Source organism: Berghia stephanieae, chromosome 2, assembly GCF_034508935.2.
Source record: "Berghia stephanieae isolate SIO BIC M18660-M18661 chromosome 2, UCSD_Bste_1.3, whole genome shotgun sequence".
Lineage (NCBI taxonomy): Eukaryota > Metazoa > Mollusca > Gastropoda > Nudibranchia > Aeolidiidae > Berghia > Berghia stephanieae.
The window spans coordinates 22,833,107-22,848,106 of record NC_088361.1 but is presented as its reverse complement, the minus strand read 5'-3'; the positions used below and the strand labels follow the sequence as shown (position 1 = coordinate 22,848,106).

Here is a 15,000-nt window from a genome sequence, read left to right as displayed (position 1 = left end):
GTTCAATCGGGCCTATAATTGCGTTCAGCTATCAGACCTGTGACCTTGACCTATGCATTTGTTCAAGGTTTACTTATAAATCAAATAATTTTTTTTAGATAAAGGGGAATCCCGGAACATAATGGGGGGGGGGGGGGGGGGGGGAGGGACGGTCTGGGTATGGTTGATAATCAATAATCCCTTAACCTTTTGGTTTTGAGAATGAGAAATAATTAATTAATTAATTTATTTATTTATTTGTTTTGTTTTGTATTTACTATTTTATGAATTTTTGTTTGCAAAAATATTATTCATTTTATGTTTTATTGATAAAATTTTATTCATATTTATCTATTCAAATATTTGCTTTAATGGTCTTACCTCTCGTTATTTTAAAAATCGATTTATTTATTTAGTTCTATTATTTATTCATTTATTTATTTATTTATCTATTTATTTATCCATTTATTTATTTATTTATATTTGCCAATAACTTTAAAGTCAATGTCTATGTTTAGTGTGTATGTTTAGTATATATAAGAAGAAGATAAAAATAAACTGACAAAGTGACGAAAAACGTTGGATGTCTCTCACTTCCTGAGGTTAAAAAGAAAAAAGAATCCCTTAACCGATATTATGTCCTGTGGCTTAGAAGATAGACAGACATTACATGAAATGAAACTGTGTATTTCTTCAGGACTTACTAACCAAATACCAGAGATGTTGAAACAGACCGAATGCAAACAATTACTCTACGCTTGTGCGTCCGAGAGTAGAGAATTGAAGGGATCGTTCCTAACTACGCATTATGTTGAGTCGAGGTCTGCTTATATAGATAGTTCGAAGATGACGTCACTCATGTATTTGTTATTGTTTTTTGCCATCCGCGTTTATGAGTAATGCTCACTGAACTGTATTAACCTGACTATAGATAGTATGCAGATGACGTCACTCAGGCCTTTGTTATTGTTTTTGCATCCGCGTTTGCGAGTTGTTCTCACTAAACTGTATTAACCAGACTACAAAAGTCCATGGTTACACAGAGTTTGCGTGTTGGTCCGTTATACTTCCGGATGGCAATGTTGTGAACTCCTTGGCCAACCGCATTCTATCTATAGATAGTTCGAAGATGACGTAACTCAGGCCTTTGTTATTGTTTTTGCAATCCGCGTTTGTGAGTTGTTCTCACTAAACTGTATTAACCAGACTATAAAAGTTCATGGTTACACAGAGTTTGTGTGTTGGTCTGTTATACTTCCGGATGGCAATGTTGTGAACTCCTTGGCCAAACGCATTCTATCTATAAACGTTCATGGATACACACAGTTTTGTGTGTTGGCCAATCATACTTCCGGATGGCAATGTTATGAGCTTCTAAGCCAAGCGCATACCATATATATATATATATATATATATATATATATATATATATATATATATATATATATATATATATATATATTGAATCGTGTTGGATACGAATATGTTACGAATTGTGCTCGACATGTAGCAATGGAGCGAATTATTATTTTATTATTTACCACAATGTTGGAGTCAGTCTACATCGATGTTTCGGGACTTTTCAGCCATCGTCAGGACTGTGTGTTAGATGAGTTTGGTTTGTTGTGAACAACAAACCAAACTCATGTAACACACAGTCCTGACGATGGCTGAAAAGTCCTAAAACATCGATGAAGACGGACTCCAACATTGTGGTAAATATTAAAATTATATATATATATATATATATATATTATATATATATATATATATATATATATATATATATAATCCCAAACGTGAGCTTTTATATAGGGCAATATCCACTTAGCGTGCTCAAAGTGCTTTACAAAGGGTCCCTGGCCATCAGCAACATTTAACGGAAGATGGCGTCTGTCAGGCGATATTACATTTTTTTTTCTGACAGGGATCGGGCAACGCTGTTAACGGTCAGTTTCTCATTGTACACATGCGTACGGTGAGAGAATGTGAGTAAAGAGCATTCTCCAAGGACTCAACTATGCGCCGAGCGGGCCTCGAATCCAGGACCTTCAGATCCGAAAGCGAGTGTCATACGACTAGACCACGACATAGCCGCATAACGGATCAATCCTAACTACAGATTATGTTTAGCCGAGGAGTGCTTATATGTAAGTCAGATGACCCTAATTATTATGCTCTCATTGCTGTCTCTCATACTATCAAACCAACGCAAAATGGTGTTCATAAGTACCAAGTTTGTGCCAGACATCGGTGATCTGGTGCGCCATTCATCTCTCTGATCAGATAACCCCAGAAAACCAATATTTCTCTTCTCTTTTTTTGTCTTTCCAAAGCGCCGAAGTATCCACTTAAAAATGTTCTGCAATGCTTTAAAATTAACTCAAACGCACAACCTAGCATCCACCCACCAACCCATACACACACACACACACTCACACACACACACACACTCACACACACAATATATATAAATATATATATATATATATATTTTTTTTTTAATTTCTGCCTTTTCCTTCCGCCACGACATCATAAGGTATCTTCGCCTAGGCATTCCACGAAGGACTATAGATAATCCATCAAACAAGATGTCTGATGTCAACAGGAATCATCCATGTTGTCCAAGTGAGCAAATCGGGGGTTAATAATCTTGCTCAAGGAAAAAAACCGAAAGTGCCTGAAGCGGGGCTCGAACCCGGGTCCTTCCGGGTCACAATGCAATGCATTAACCACTCGGCCACTTCATCCCCCCCTACATATATATATATATATATATATATATATATATATATATATATATATATACATATATATATATACATATATATATATATATATATATATATATATATATATATATATATATATATATATATATATATATATATATATATATACAAATAAATAACATTCTACTCGTAGTCTTGATTTCCCCAATAACCAATTATGTAACTCTACATAAACCGTCAATGTAAATACTTTAACCTTTCTACCTATTGTTCTAGTTCAATTCGTGGTTCATGACAAAGAAGGAACATACTATTTCCTGCCCCATCAATTCGTGGTCATTACAAAGAAGGAACATACTATTTCCTGCCCCATCAATTCGTGGTTCATTACAAAGAAGGAACATACTATTTCCTGCCCCATCAATTCGTGGTTCATTACAAAGAAGGAACATACTATTTCCTGCCCATCAATTCGTGGTTCATTACAAAGAAGGAACATACTATTTCCTGCCCCATCAATTCGTGGTTCATTACAAAGAAGGAACATACTATTTCCTGCCCCATCAATTCGTGGTTCATTACAAAGAAGGAACATACTATTTCCTCCCCCATCAATTCGTGGTTCATTACAAAGAAGGAACATACTATTTCCTGCCCCATCAATTCGTGGTTCATTACAAAGAAGGAACATACTATTTCCTGCCCCATCAATTCGTGGTTCATTACAAAGAAGGAACATACTATTTCCTGCCCCATCAATTCGTGGTTCATTACAAAGAAGGAACATACTATTTCCTGCCCCATCAATTCGTGGTTCATTACAAAGAAGGAACATACTATTTCCTGCCCCATCAATGTTTTTGTATATTCACCTTAACTCACTCAATCCTAGAGATTTTTGCTACTTTTCAGAGTTTGAAAAAAAATGTAATGAGATAGATAGTTTTATTCAACAATCATTAACATGAAATTACTAAAATCATTAGCTTTGATACTACGGCTATAATTTGTCTAATAAAAAATGTAATATATAGGCATGGAGTAAAAGTAACCGGGGTAAACCATGGATGTAGTCGGTGTTAGGGTTGATTGAGTTAACAACGCCACTATCACAATCACATTATCTCGTTTGTCTGTAGTGTTTCATTCATCCTGTTTTGTTGATAAAGGGGAAACCCGAAACGTCCAGTATCTGTCTTTGTCCAAATAATTGAAGCTTACAACTCAATGTTTATCGTTATTTTATAACCTTCTCAAATGTCATCCCATCATTATTCCTATCACTACAGCACACGGTGCTGTCAATTGACAAATCACATTTTAAAAAAATTTTTGGCAACAAAACGTTTACTTAAAAAGAAAAACAAACGGCTATGTGGTCTAGTGGTATGACACTCGTTTTCGGATCGGAAGGTCCTGGGTTCGAGCGTCGCGCTCGGCGCATAGTTGAGTCCTTGGAAAAGGCTCTTTGCTCACTTTCTCTCACCTTATTCAGGTGTAAAATGAGTACCTGGCCGTTAACAGCGTTGGCTTTGTCCGAAAAATGTAATATCGCCTTACAGGCGGCATGTCCCGTCCTACATGTTAAATATTGCTCTTGACCAGGGACCCCTTTTAAAGCGCTTTAGCACTTTTAGTGGATATTGTGCTATATAAAGTTCACTTTTTTACATTCAACAAAAAATAAACCCAACAAAAACTTGATCTTTATAAAACGCAATATCCGCTAAACGTGCTCAAAGCTCTTTCCAAAGGGTTCATGACTAACAACAACACGTAATACGTAGAAGGTAGAACGAGACACCAAAACGCCTTCACACCAGATTGGGACTTGAGTCAAATCGAATGTCAACTTAGACTGAAATCGAACCCAGCACTTAACGGGTTTCATGACACCATTATTCCACTGGTCCATTCGCCCCACAGGTGTCATATTACTATCGTACTCTGGGAAAAAAAAACCCATATTTTAAAATTTGGCCAGAAAACTCGTCCTTCAAATATCGATCCATGACCCTCATCTTTGCAAAAACTTTCAACCCTGGGACTTCGCTTTAGAGTTTTTTATTTAAAAAATGAGGGTCATTTAAATCAAGCGATATTTGAAGGACGAGTTTTCTGGCCAAATTTTAAAATATGGTTTTTTCAGAGTTCGGTAGAAATTACTCATTTATCTAATAATCAAGGTGGTGAAATGGAATAATGTTGAATAATAAAATGTGTACCATCTCACTGGGTCATTATGCCATTAGCGTTACATGTCACGGTGACCGAACCATTAACACTCTCCTTACCAACCATAGGACAATCGTCACATTCGTCACGATACAACCAGCACTTTTATCATTCAAATTTCTTTTGTAAATCAATCAATTTAAAGAAAAATAGCTATAAAAACGCGACACTGTGTTGTAGAGTTCATTTTGCTGTTCAATAAATATTATGCATAGAATGTATTTATTTGTTGCTTTACGATTTGAGTAAGAAAAAAATATTTTAGTGTTAGGTGGGTGTAAAATTTTGGGGAAAATTCTGAAAATGGCTGGTAAGGATAAGGTTAACGAGTTACCTGCCGTACTCTGGAAAAACACGTATTGAAAATATTGGCCAGAAAACCCATTCGTCCTTCAACTATCGATCGATTTAAATGACCCTGTGTCAAACCTGGGACGTCCCGAGGTCCATCTAAGTAGCCTTCTCAAATTTGGGACTTTTCGTGTTTGGGGATTTTAGATATCAACAAATAGTCAAATGGAATAGACGTGGCTTTAATTAATCACGTGATGTGATCAGTGTTTTGTTTATTCGCCTTAAAAACGCTAACCTCTCATCTCTCATTTGTCTTTAGTGTCTTATTCATCGCGTTTTGTTGACACAGGGGAAAATCAAAACGTTAACATCATCTGTCTACTTTGATTAAATTGAAGCTTCCATTCTAGTTGACTACTGTTATTCATTCCTTCGTGCTTCAAGCAGGAACATATACTCGTACATTTGGAATTTTTTGATAAGTTGTTGAATTTTTCTTTCTAAGGCAATATATAGTAACGTTTTCTGGCCAATTTTTTAAAAAGAAGGCATTATGCCATTATACTGTGGGGCTATGAAGTTTTGTGGTATGACACTCGCTTAGGATCGGAAGATCCTGGGTTCGAGTCCTCCTATGAGCGGCGAATAGATGAATCCTTGAAAAAGGCTCTTTACTCACATTCTCTCACCGTGTTCATGTGTAAAATGAATACATAACAGTTGACTGTGTTGTCATTGTCAGACAAAAATTGTAATAATATCGCTTAACAGGCGTCGTGTCTCATCCAACATATTAAATGTTACTGTTGGCCAGGGACACAAATCCCTAACAGGCGTCGTGTCTCATCCAACATGTTAAATGTAACTGTTGTTACTGTTGGCCAGGGACAAAAATCCCTATCAGGCATCGTATCTCACCCTACATGTTAAATGTTACTGTTGGCCAGGGACACAAATCCCTAACAGGCGTCGTGTCTCATCCTAAATGTTAAATGTTACTGTTGGACAGGGACACAAATCCCTAACAGGCGTTGTGTCTCATCCTACATGTTAAATGTTACTGTTGGCCAGGGACACAAATCCCTATCAGGCGTCGTATCTCACCCTACATGTTAAATGTTATTGTTGGCCAGGGACACAAATCCCTAACAGGCGTCGTGTCTCATCCTACATGTTAAATGTTACTGTTGGCCAGGGACACAAATCCCTAACAGGCGTCGTGTCTCATCCAAAATGTTAACTGTTACTGTTGGCCAGGGACACAAATCCCAACAGGCGTTGTGTCTCACCCTACATGTTAAATGTTACTGTTGGCCAGGGACACAAATCCCTAACAGGTGTCGGGTCTCATCCTACATGTTAAATGTTACTGTTGGCCAGGGACACAAATCCCTAACAGGCGTCGTGTCTCATCCTACATGTTAAATGTTACTGGTGGCCAGGGACACAAATCCCTAACAGGCGTTGTGTCTCACCCTACATGTTAACTGTTACTGTTGGCCAGGGACACAAATCCCTAACAGGCGTCGTGTCTCATCCTACATGTTAAATGTTACTGGTGGCCAGGGACACAAATCCCTAACAGGCGTCGTGTCTCATCCTACATGTTAAATGTTACTGTTGGCCAGGGACACAAATCCCTAACAGGCGTCGTGTCTCATCCTACATGTTAAATGTTACTGGTGGCCAGGGACACAAATCCCTAACAGGCGTCGTGTCTCACCCTACATGTTAACTGTTACTGTTGGCCAGGGCCACAAATCCCTAACAGGCGTCGTGTCTCACCCTACATGTTAAATGTTACTGTTGGCCAGGGACACAAATCCCTAACAGGTGTCGTGTCTCATCCTACATGTTAAATGTTACTGTTGGCCAGGGACACAAATCCCTAACAGGCGTCGTGTCTCATCCTACATGTTAAATGTTACTGGTGGCCAGGGACACAAATCCCTAACAGGCGTTGTGTCTCACCCTACATGTTAACTGTTACTGTTGGCCAGGGACACAAATCCCTAACAGGCGTCGTGTCTCATCCTACATGTTAAATGTTACTGGTGGACAGGGACACAAATCCCTAACAGGCGTCGTGTCTCATCCTACATGTTAAATGTTACTGTTGGCCAGGGACACAAATCCCTAACAGGCGTCGTGTCTCATCCTACATGTTAAATGTTACTGGTGGCCAGGGACACAAATCCCTAACAGGCGTCGTGTCTCACCCTACATGTTAACTGTTACTGTTGGCCAGGGCCACAAATCCCTAACAGGCGTCGTGTCTCACCCTACATGTTAAATGTTACTGTTGGCCAGGGACACAAATCCCTAACAGGCGTTGTGTCTCACCCTACATGTTAACTGTTACTGTTGGCCAGGGACACAAATCCCTAACAGGTGTCGTGTCTTATCCTACATGTTAAATGTTACTGGTGGCCAGGGACACAAATCCCTAACAGGCGTCGTGTCTCATCCTACATGTTAAATGTTACTGTTGGCCAGGGACACAAATCCCTAACAGGCGTCGTGTCTCATCCTACATGTTAAATGTTACTGGTGGCCAGGGACACAAATCCCTAACAGGCGTCGTGTCTCACCCTACATGTTAACTGTTACTGTTGGCCAGGGCCACAAATCCCTAACAGGCGTCGTGTCTCACCCTACATGTTAAATGTTACTGTTGGCCAGGGACACCTCGAAAGCGCTTTGATACCTTTAGTGGATATTGCTCAATTTAGAAAAGCCCAAGTTTACGTCAGACATATAGAAGTTTTGGTCTTACCGAATTCCGGCAGTTGATGTTGACCTTTTCTTTGAGGATTGTCCTGATGGCAACTGCGTCGTTCATTCTGGCGGCATCGTGGAATTTCTCCTCTCTCCTGGACACTGGAAACAAAAATAAAACAGACAAAGAATGTACGTTAATAAAAAAAAGTACCGCTAAATGCTGTGACTTTGTTTCAAGAGGTAACCTTTTGGATTTGAGAGCATTCATTTGGGGGTAGCGTGGCTAAGCGGTACGGTCTTTGCTTCGTACCCGAACGGTATCGAGTTCGATCACTTGCCGCTGCGCTGTGTGGCATTGAGCAAGTCACCTCGCTCTAGCTCACTTTCTGTGCTGCACTGCGGCTGACGCCTGGGTTATTCCAGTCTTCCCTTGGGATTGATCCGAAAGACAGATATCCCCTATGGGATGAATAAAGGGAATTTTATTTTATTTATTTATTTATTTATTCTGAGTATTCTCAATTTTATTGCAAATATTGAGGGTTTTCCACACAATTGTAATAAAATATAGAAAACTCCAAAATGCTCCTAATTCAAATGTTTCCTCTTGAGCCAAGGGGAAATGAAGGCAATTATAGATTATTATTACATTATATTACGCGCGGCTATTTGGTCTAGTGGTATGCCACTCGCTTTCAGATCGGAAGGTCCTTTGAAAAGACTTTACTCACATTCTCTCACCGTACTCAGGTGTAAAATGAGTACCTGGCCGTCGTAGTCTCTGTCGGAAAAAAATAGTAATATAGCCTAACGGGCCTCATGTCTCGTTCTACATATTACGTGTTGCTGTTGGTCAGGGACCGTTTTATAAAGCGCTTTGAGCACATTTAGTGGATATTGCGCTATATAAAAGCTCACGTATAATAAATGCAGACCTACCAAATACTAAGACAAATTCGTAGACTTACGGAATGTAGGCTTCAATTTGAGAACTTCCTGGCATCTCTAAGTCATTAAAACTTCTGGAAAATGAAAGTGTGATGCTATACTAGATCATTTACAGGATTTTGGAGTGTTTTTTTTTTTATCCTTGCGACGGTAAATTGATGGTTTATAAAGTTATCTATAGTAACTACTATTTTTATCTCCTAAAAACTACGAATATTTAGCTTTTCAAGTAGGCTGGTCTGTAAATGCCTGCTCCACTCACTTGTCTGAATTCGGGGTTTAAACCAGCCTTATAGGATCTGCTGAATTGTTAGTCGGGCTACCTTTGTAAAGCGATTAGAGCATATTTAGTGGAAATTGCTCTATATAAAAGCCCAAGTATAATAAACGCCTGCTCCACTCACTTGTATGAATTCAGCGTACAAACCAGTCTGATAGGATCTGCTGAACTATTAGTCGAGGTACCTTTGTAAAGCGATTAGAGCATATTTAGTGGAAATTGCACTATATCAAAGCCCACGAATAATAAACGCCTGTTCCACTCACTTGTCTGAATTGAGCGTACAAACCAGCCTCATAGGATCTGCTGAACAAACAAAGACCTGTCTCCAGAGACGATGGTTGTTGTCTGTGGTCCAGACTCCCACGAATACATGCATAATAATCACATCAGAATGTATCAAAATCTCCTAAATTGGATGCTCTTCAATTCGATATTGTTTTGTCTAGACTTATGTGACAGTCAAGCTATAGTCTGGTTAGTCATTGAATGGTCGGGTGACAACAAGGGTACACAAACAAATTAGAACGAGCGATGTAGAGCATAGTCATTTAATAGACGGGTGACACCCAGGGTATATAGATAGTATGCGCTTGGCTAAGAATCTCACAACATTGCCACCCGGAAGTATAACGAACCAACACACAAAGCTAGTTAAATGAGAATTACTCATGAAAGCGGGTGGCAAAAAGCAATAACAAAAGACACGAGTGACGTCAACTTCATTCTATCAATAGATTAATAATGAATGAAACAAATGATGCTATGCGTGTGGGTAAAATACTCACAACATCTGCCAGTCGTATTCAACGTACCATCACACAAATCTATGTGTAACATTGAACGTTTAAAGTCTCATTCACATAAGTGAAAACTAATCATCCAAATGGCAATCTAAAAACAAAAACAAAGAGCTAAATGACGTCAACTCCGTTCCTTCTAAAATCCTTCAGATAGAGCTACAAGGCCCGTGGAGCTGGAGTTTACCCCGGTTTCTATAGCGTGAAACGATCAACAGCAATTGTTTGAATACTTTTGGATTGGATGCTAGACTATTTGCAAAATACTTTCCACCAGGCCAGGAGAACACAGAAGACAGAAAAAAAATATCTCGACTCGACACGGATTTGAAATCGGTCTCTTTAAAATAAAATAAAATAAAGTAAAATTCCCTTGATTCATCCCATAGGGGAAATTTATCTCTAGAGTCTATTCCAAGGGAAGACTGGAATAACAGGTATTAGCCGCAGTGCAGCGCCGCAAATTGAGCTGGGGCGGGCGGGGTGACTTGCTCAATGCCACACAGTGCAACGGCGGGTGATCGAACTCGGTACCTTTCGGGTCCGAAGCAAAGACCGGACCGCTGGTCCACGCTACACGTTAAGCGAGAGCTCTTCTACTGACTGAATAAAAAAAAACCTACAGATAGAACGAAGATGAAGTCACGCAGGCCTTTGTCGTTGTTTTTAGCCATTCATGTTTCTGACTCATGGGCATGATTTATATTACATTTCCATGTGCTCGAGGTCATTGGTCACATTGCAAAGTGTGCCCAAAATGACCCACATAGTGAAAAGTGTTCACAGTTTCAGAAATATCCAACATCACAATTGGTCATGTTGCTCAGCATGACTCATGGGTATGTTTACAACTTTCATAAACAAAGCAGCGTGTTTAGATACAGTGAGAAATGTCCAATCGTTGTACAGCAACAAATCATGTGATCGATGACTAGGTTGGACGAAAACATGAATATAGATCGCTCCCATTCTCACTAAACTTTTTTATCCAGACTATAGATAGTATGGGCTTGGCTAAGAAGCTCACAACATTGCCATCCGGAATTATAACGGACCAACACACAAAGCTATGTGTAACCTAAAGGTTTCATCATCATCATCATTGCCTTTTTCACCCTGGGTCAGGGTATAGGCCACAGACAAACAGTTTCCATCCTTCTCTATCCTGAGCCAACTTTTTTATCTCATTCCAGGTCTTACCACTTCTCTGTATATCAGCTTCTTTAATTAATTCCAGAAACTCTTCGGTCGCCCAAGCTAAAAAAAGGATTTAGTTTGTCTATCTGTGTTTCTGTAACGGTTTGAGTTTAACGGAAAGGGGTGTTAACCCTTTGCCAACCCCCAACCTGGAGGACCAGGTGACTCAAAGATGGGGGAATCACACACCATTAGTCGCCTTTTACGACACGCTGGCTTGGCGTTGGGCTATTCTTGACCCTCTCAGTTGAGGGACCCCGGACTATAGATAGTATGGGCTTGGCTAAGAAGCTCACAACATTGCCATCCGGAATTATAACGGACCAACACACAAAGCTATGTGTAACCTAAAGGTTTACAGTCTGGTTAATACAGTTTAGTGAGAATTACTCATAAACGCGGATGGCAAAAAAAACAACAAAAAAAAAAACAAAAAAAAAAAAAATAAATACCCGAGTGACGTCAACTTCATTCTATCTATAAACGTTCAAGAGTTTTGTGTGTTGGTCCGTTATATCATGGCAATGTTGTGAGTATCTTAGCCAAGCACACACTATCAATAAGTGACAACGCGAGACGTCTCATTGGTTAGAATAATATTATAAGTCTCTGCTTTGATTGTAAACAAGCAACAATGTACATAGTTATTGATTGCGGCTATGTGGTCTTGAGGTATGGCACTCGCTTTCGGATCGGAAGGTCTAGGGTTCGAGCCGCGGCGCATAGTTGAGTCCTTGGAAAAGGAAAGGCTATTTACTCACATTCTCTCACCGTACTCAGGTGTAACATGAGTACCTGGTCGTTAACAGCGTTGTCCTGTCGGAAAAAAATTGTAGTATAGCCTAACAGGCGTCATGTCTCGTTCTACGTGTTAAGTGTTACGGTTGGCTAGGGACCCCTTGTAAAGCGCTTTGAGTATGTTTAGTGGATATTGCGCTATATAAAAGTTCAAATTAAAAAAAAATATTGATTGAATGAGACGGACGCAAATGAATGTTTTCAGGCCCATTAAAGAATTGTGTCCGTGGCTGAAGTTCTCAATAGATAGTATGCGCTTGGCTAAGAAGCTCATAACATTGCCATTCGGAAGTATAACGGACCAATACACAAAACTGTGTGCAACCATGAACGTTATAGTCAGATTAATAAATTTTAGGGAGAATTACTCCCAAAACGCGGATGGCAAAAACAATAACAAAGACCTGAGTGACGTCATCTTCGAACTATCTACAGACATACACTTAATCAACAAAGAGTTAATAATAAACACGGATACAGGCAAATATGACACGGACATTTTATAAAACAGTAGTCCCTCAAAGCCTCATTGGACCCATGGAGTCGGAGTTTCTCCCGGTTTCTATAGCGTGAAAAGGACAATAGCAATTACTTGCTACCCTTTAGATAGGACGCTAGTCTATCGCCAAGTACTTTCCCCCAGATCTAACAGACCCAGATACCCTATCACTGCTGGGTGGACAGGGGAATCCAAAAAAAAATCTCGACTGCACCCGGGGTCAAATATGATCCCTTTGCCTGTGAAGCGAGTGCTCTACCAACTGAGCTATTGGGACCTCCGACATTAAAAAGCACAATGTAAAAACAGATATCCCCGTTCCTTCCTTTCTTATCCCTACTTTTGACTGAACTGAAATTATTCTCGTAAACAGATAATCTTTTGTTATCTTTAGAGTGTTTAGACACTGGGTTCGAACTCCAAGACCTCTTCTTAGGTCAAACAAGTCCACATCAACGTCACAACAACAACAACAACAACATCACACACATCCGAAGTCACATAAGAGTGCGATGTGTACTGTGCACGTTTAATGGTAAGCAAACACTGTATTTCCTACGCACTGTACACACACACACACACACACACACACACACACACACACTCACAAATATTATGCAAAATGATTACTAGATAGTCTTATCACATAATTTATCAAACATTAAATCGTAAAACACCAATTTTGTAACGGGGGAAATTTGACATTAAAACACAAATGCACAAATTTTTATCACTGAATCATCTAATTCCGAGAGAAATATCACCCCGTACGATCGCAACAATTGACATTATTATGTGTAAGAATTGGAAGTTTTCAAAAATTGTTTTCTAAAGGGTTCGAAAATAAAGCTAGCAACTAAAAGAACACACAGATCATGATCTTTTGATAACGATTGTGTGACAGTGAGTGTCATAAAATATTCCTGGATTGAAAAAGGTCATGGTGCAATAGTTGTATTATTGTGCTGGTGAAAACAATTAGAAATATTATTGGTTCTACAATTAGTGTGGGTGAATTTTCTGTTTTCACCGTGAGCAATAATACATATGAATACAAATTCTATAGCGTTGTTATCTTAAAATCAATTCATGAAAATTACTCATTATGAAGGAACAGAAATAAGGGAATGAAATGAAGCAAGATGAAAGGCAAATTTAACGGTTTTGTGACCGTGGCCATTCAACTCGGCTATGTGGTCTTGTGGTATGACACTCGCTTTCGGATCGGAAGGTCCTGGGTTCGAGCCTCGCTCGGCGAATTGTTGATTTCTAGGAAAAGGCTCTTTACTCACATTCTCTCATCGTATTCAGGTGTAAAATGAGTACCTGGCCGTTAACAGCGTTGTCTTTGTCCGAAAAAAAAGTAATATCGCATAACAGGCGTCATGTCCCGTCCTACTTTGTTAAATGTTGCTGTTGTCCAGGGACCCTTTCATACAAGAAATATATAGTCAAGGGAACAACACGGGGATTAATGAATGACAGAAAGTATTCTGATTGGTTAATGCTTAGTCACGGGCCCACCATCCATTACTATTGATCAACGGGACCGATCTATATTCATTTTTCGTCCAACCTAGTCATCGATCACATGATATGTTGCTGTACAACGATTGGCCATTTCTTAATAGATGTAAACATGCTACAGTGTTTAGGAAAGTTGTAAACCTACTCATGAGTCACGCTGAGCAAAATGACCAATTGTGATATTGGATATTTCTCAAATTGTGAACACTTTTCACTATGTGGGTCGCTTTGAGCACATATTCCAATATGACGAATGACCTAGGGCACATGGAAAGGTAATATAGATCGCTCCAATTAAAAGCACACTCATCACAAACTTAGGACTTGCGCCAGGTCACTCGTATCAGCTCAAAAAAATGTCTGAAAAAGTTTGTATGAAAGAGTGCCAGTCAAAGCAAGATAGAAAAATATAGATAGTATGCGCTTGGCATAGAAGTTCACAACATTGCCATCCGGAAGTACAACGGACCAACACACGAACTATGTGTAACCTTGAACGTTTATGGTATGGTTAATACAGTTCAGTGAGAATTACTCACAAACGTGAATGCCAAAAAACAATAATAAAGACCTGAGTGACGTCATCTTCATTCTATCTATAAGAAAAAAAAACCCATCCCAAATAATCGGTATTTCACGCGATGTCCCAGGCTTGAGAGTTTTAACCAAGGTGAGGGTCATTTAAAATCAATGGATGTTTATTGATTGGCGAGTTTTCTGGGCAAATATGTGCGGCTATGTGGACTAGTGGTCTAGTGGTATGACACTCGCTTTCGGATCGGAAGGTCCTGGGTTCGATAGTTGAGTCCTTGGAAAAGACTCTTTACTCACATTCTCTCACCGTACTCAGGTGTAAAACGAGTACCTGACCGTTGACAGCGTTGCCTCTGTCAGAAAAATAATTGAAATATCGCCTAGAAGGTATCATGTTTCGTTCTACATGTTACGCGTTGCTGTAAGTCAGGGACCCCTTGTAAAGCGCTTTGAGCA

General features: G+C 39.4%; 1 protein-coding gene across 2 annotated transcripts in view; it reads right to left on the bottom strand.

Annotated features, from left to right (window-relative positions):
* The window catches only part of LOC144964522 (uncharacterized), a 242,443-nt gene that overhangs the window by 27,641 nt on the left and 199,802 nt on the right, over window positions 1-15,000 (bottom strand). For both annotated transcript variants that reach the window (XM_078898928.1, XM_078898929.1), the window contains exon 5: window positions 8,017-8,120. In XM_078898928.1, coding sequence (XP_078755054.1) covers window positions 8,017-8,120 — 104 coding nt within the window. The remainder of the gene's footprint in view (window positions 1-8,016; window positions 8,121-15,000) is intronic.